General features: G+C 41.4%; 1 protein-coding gene across 3 annotated transcripts in view; it reads right to left on the reverse strand.

The window, feature by feature from the left end:
* LOC137996781 (centrosomal protein of 85 kDa-like) overlaps positions 1-5,000 on the reverse strand; it is a 15,624-nt gene that overhangs the window by 2,170 nt on the left and 8,454 nt on the right. For all 3 annotated transcript variants that reach the window (XM_068842364.1, XM_068842365.1, XM_068842362.1), the window contains 7 exons: positions 4,787-4,882; positions 4,403-4,461; positions 3,653-3,767; positions 2,731-2,823; positions 2,550-2,627; positions 1,917-1,979; positions 584-640 (listed from right to left, as the gene is read on the reverse strand). In XM_068842364.1, the coding sequence (XP_068698465.1) occupies positions 584-640; positions 1,917-1,979; positions 2,550-2,627; positions 2,731-2,823; positions 3,653-3,767; positions 4,403-4,461; positions 4,787-4,882 (561 nt within the window). The remainder of the gene's footprint in view (positions 1-583; positions 641-1,916; positions 1,980-2,549; positions 2,628-2,730; positions 2,824-3,652; positions 3,768-4,402; positions 4,462-4,786; positions 4,883-5,000) is intronic.

Below are 5,000 nucleotides of genomic sequence, written 5' to 3' on the forward strand. Positions count from 1 at the left end.
AGAATATGCAACTCATTTCCATTTGAACGATTGTGCACCAGGACTCGCTTTCAAACTGAGGCATACAGCCACTCGGAAATGGAATATTGAACTCTGCTCCTCAAGAAAACATAAACAGTAACATTTACCCTAACGCGCTAAAAATAACGCTAGTCAGTAAGCCTTAACGTTTAACTCATTGTTGGAAGTAGGTAGCAAATGGTTAGACTTAACGGAACGCTTTGAACTGGGTGGAAATCAAAATCGCGCGTACATTCAATAGGCCACTTTCGATCAATTAAAATTCTGCTTGAAAGAGAGGTTTAGACGACAAAGGCAAAGAAAAGTCGATGATGAGCTAACATCTTTCACATTCATTGCAACTTGTTTCTATTGTTTTTGTCCTCTCTGCCTCGCTATCAAGCTGAAGATTGATATTTCGAAAATGGCCTATTGCGCGCATTTCTGGACACAACTGCATAACAAGGCCGCCACTGAGGGAGAGTGAGTGCCTTGGTCCCATGCACGTGTTAACGCTTTTGGATTTGAGATTACGGAAGACCAAAGAAAAGACAGATTGCCATCTTGAACTAGTAATTCTCACCTCTTTCCAAAGTTTTCTCTGTGCATCGGACTTCTCCTTTGAGCTGAGTTTTGTAAGCTGTTGAGAAAACAAGCACAGTTTTGAAATCGTCTGCAATCTTCTATTGAGAGGTCTCGCAAAAAAAGCCGAGCTAAACTGATTAGTTTTGGATGAAAACAGGAAAGCGTTCGTTAACAATAAATTTCGTCATGTTTGTCACGGTCGTGCAACAGAATATAATGCGTCTTTTTCCATCCCGTTAGTGAGTGAAACAAACTCCCTGTTTGATTTAGTCTGCAGTGCAGACGTCTTTTAGCGGAGGGAGATTTAGCACACTTTTTCCCAAATATTTGGCCCACATCTTAAATTTCTTAATCTAATTATTAAAGTTGGGAGAGAAAGAAATTGCTACCTTCCTAAGAACACAAGAGAGTACTCAGGGCTCTACTTTACTGGTGGATTAAGAACCTTTTGTGCGTCACCTAAGGACAGAGAAATATTTCTGGCCTGCAATCGAACCCACGACTTCCGGATTAGACTAGGGAGCTTACGAAACGACGACGCGGACGGCAACGACGACGCTACAAAACAATAGGTTTAGTGAGCAAAAACAATGGCTCTGCACGCTCTGCACGTGCGTTTTACATTTTGGTACATTTCTTTGCCGTCATCTCCTTAATGACTACAAAGGTTCTGTGGAGGACGTTAGCACATGACGATGAATTTTCAGTTCTCTCTCTACGCTTCCAACTCACTCATACCAGTTTAATTCCTCGACAGTTACTACACATTTTTAACGCGAAACGACATGAAGTAGTTTCATAGTGATATGAATAACGCGAACTTGTATTTTCAAATGAAGTCCTCGTAGCCGTCGCCGTCTTCCTCGTTTCGTAAGCTCCCAATTACCGTTGCTCTACCGACTAAGCAGGAAGGCCAGACGGGAGTAGGCCGCGGGAATTTCGGGACAAATCAGCTCGGCCTAAGCCACATAATAACTATAAATGCGGAGTGTTGTCCTCAGTAGAGTATATATAGATATATACATGTATATATAACTAACTGCAGACGGTACTGTTTCGTCCTTCTGGGCCTCATCAGTGCAGTGCTGATGTCTAGGATGGAGGTTAAGCTTAAAAAGCCACCCCAAATGTCCCACACATGTGGTAAATCTAAGCCATTTTTTTTCCAAACGCAAAGAACAATGGTACAAACTAAATAGCCGATACGGTGTTCTCGTTTTCTGTATCAAATACAACGCTTTTTTCTGCCGGGTACCATGCTGTAGAACGGCACAACATTAGCATCAAGAAGCGTCGTCAAATGAAAACAAGTAACGGTTGATGTAGGTTACCTCCGTACAACTGCTTTGGAGATTTAGGTTTTCTTCTAGTAGATCTTGGTTATGAGCGGCAATCTGAAATTATAGCAAAAGAATGGTTTGGACATCCGGTAAATGAAATGACGCCATGTACTGTTTCGATAGCGGCTCGGGAATACTCGGAAAAATCCGATTGCTCCTTTGCAAGCCTTCCGGTTCTCTAGTTCGGATGCTCCAACACTAAGGAAACTCGTGGGAGATAGGCCGTTAAAGTAGGTTCCGGTGACAATTGTCAACTGTGAAAACTGTCACTTGAATTTATAACAACCTAGTGGCCTCCCAGCTCCCACTGGCCTCCATTGCCTGAGTGGCACCGGTGCCATCCGAACTAGTACTTGTAATCGGAAGGTCGAACGCTGGACACTCGGATTTTTCCGAGTATCGCCGCGTCACTATCGAAACTATATTGGGTTCTGGTCGCAACTCGAAAATGGTTCCGGCCTTTTTGATTAAGTGTGAATGATGTTACATGAACACAGGCGATTCAAAACGAGGTTCAATGTTTCAGCCCCATTCTCCACCGGATTACAGGTACCGTTAAACAGATACAAAAGAAGACTGGTAAAGAATAAGGGAGCAAACACTCCTTGCAGAAAATTCACAAACCTCCTTGAGAGCCTTCTTCATTTCTTCCAGAACATTCTCTTTCTCTATAAGTTCTTTCCGCAAAGCGTTGACCATGTCCTACAAAATGCAGGCGAACCGAAAGATTGGACAAAGCGCCAATACAACAAACCCACCACAATCGTCAATTTCTTTTCTATGGCAAGTAAAAAGACTGCAATACCTCTTCTTGTCCTAGGCGCTCCTGTAAGCTGTTTTGTTCTTTCTGCGTTTGATAGTGCAGCGCCTTCATCTTCTTGTGCTTATTCTCCAACACCTTCAGATAAAATAACACAGTGGAATTTCTCGCGAATCACTTTGCAATAATTAAATAAATAAATAAATAAATAAATACAACAACAAACAAAACAAACGACAAAAAGCTTATAAGTTATTTGCGAAGCTGAAGAGGTCCAAATAAGAGAGGGTAAAACAAAATAAATGAAACACAGTCCACCCAAATTTCCCACTAACACAATGTAACCGACGGACATATAACCTCCGAACGCTGGGGTTCCAATAGCGCTATAGAGTGTTTTCATGTGACGTCACGGCGGCCATGTTGGCGTTCCGAATAAATGGAACGGCGGCCATTTTGGTGTACCCAACTAATCCTCCGGGAATTTAGCTCTATTATCATGCATACGTTTTCCTTTGTTTCGATGAAAAAACGCGGTTACTGATCACGTGAGTGAAAACACTCTATGCCTAATCATACAACAGTAACAATTATTCGCCTTAGTAACCGCATTCAACTTGCATAAAGCGCTGGAAGATGGACGTGTGCGACAATTCATTTTTGACAGTCAGAAAAAAGTCCGATCAAACAGTTAAGCTTAAATACCACCGGCGCCAGCCTTGACGTTTTGATAATACTAAACAGATACATGTAGAAAGAAATACATCTAGTACATGTGGATTCCCAGCGCCGCAGTCTATTGTTAACTTTTAACACGTTTTCTATCTTGAACATTTCAGCTAAATAACCACTTGATTCTTGATTCATCAACGCAGCCTTGTAGAAGAGGAAAACCAGCAATTTCTTCAGAAATCGTGCTGAACAGCAGATGTTTGTCACCCTGTTTGACGTTTCTTGTTATCTTTACCTTGTTTGTTCGGTCAAGTTCACTCTGTAATCTCTCGTTCTCCATCTTAAGGTCTTCAAAGTTTATAATTGACACTGGACCGTCATTGCTGATTTTGTTTAGAGAAACCTGCAGCCTGTAAACATAAAATTTCGCTGTCATAAAAAAACAAGATAAACATCATCCAACACATAATTACACTGCAAGCAATGCAAGCAATTCAAACAGTACAGCGAGAAAATGGGCTGACCAGTTGACTGAATCGAAAAGGTACCGTAGGCACTGTAGACCCGGATGCACAATTATCGGACATAACCGAATTCTGTGGGGCGTGAAAGAATCCACGGACTATATGCAGAGAGTAGGCAACAAAGTGATCCTGAGGGATAGACCTTCATACAGCGGACCAAAATGGCGGAAGATAAAAGTTAACCATTGTTATACTTATCAGGCTTTGTTGATTAGGCATTGTTATGTTCGCTTTGTTCTTTTCTTTTATGGACGTCAATTATTCCGGATACGGTATATGAAAGACAAGCCAGTTGAGCTCCCAGTATAGACCTTATTCCAAAATGGCCGTCATTTAAATATTCTTTTGTTTTTATTCAAATTAGCCCTTGATGCCTCGTTCTTGAGCTGAAAATTCAAAAGAATATTTTGCCTTGCACGAGGCATCAAGGTCTAATTTCAAGTAACCTCTCCTCTTCACAGCCCTCCATTCTCTTCTCAGCTGGTTGGATAGCGTTCACGAGTGCCAAAGTGAGGCGTTACCTTTGCACGTTTTCCTTCAACGCAGTATTCTCAAATGCTAGTTTTCTGGCTTCGTCATCCTGTGAAGAGAAAAATAACAAGAAGCTATAAGAGCGCGAGTAACTCAATAATTAGGACAACCTGAATCAACTCAGAAAATCCAAAAAACACAATCAAGAAAAAAAGCATTCCGATGTAAGAAATGAACACGCATCATAACCGCGTTGAGTCGAATCTTAGTTTAATTTTTTTCCCCTGAAAATGCGGGCTCCTTTTCCCTAGAGGTGTACTCTGGCATAATTAAAAATGAACGTCGAATGACGGAGGCGAAGCTCTTGAAATGATCTTATGTCTAGAAAACTCGCGGCCAGATGACGGTCATCTCATTGCAGAGAGTGCATTTACCTTATTTCCAAAAGCTTTATTCATTCGTGCTAATTTCTTGTCTTTTGAGGAAATTGTTTCTTTTAGCTTTCCGCACTCCTCGCGAACATCCTTCAGGTAAATATGTCAAGGCAAACAACTTTACTGGTTAAACAAGTTTAACTATATCTAAAATTCCGACAATTTGGGCAAAACACATCAGAAAGAAAGTATTGGCGTACTGGTGGGAACGCTT

The sequence above is a fragment of the Montipora foliosa genome, chromosome 3 (genome assembly GCF_036669935.1).
Source record: "Montipora foliosa isolate CH-2021 chromosome 3, ASM3666993v2, whole genome shotgun sequence".
In the NCBI taxonomy this organism is placed as follows: domain Eukaryota; kingdom Metazoa; phylum Cnidaria; class Anthozoa; order Scleractinia; family Acroporidae; genus Montipora; species Montipora foliosa.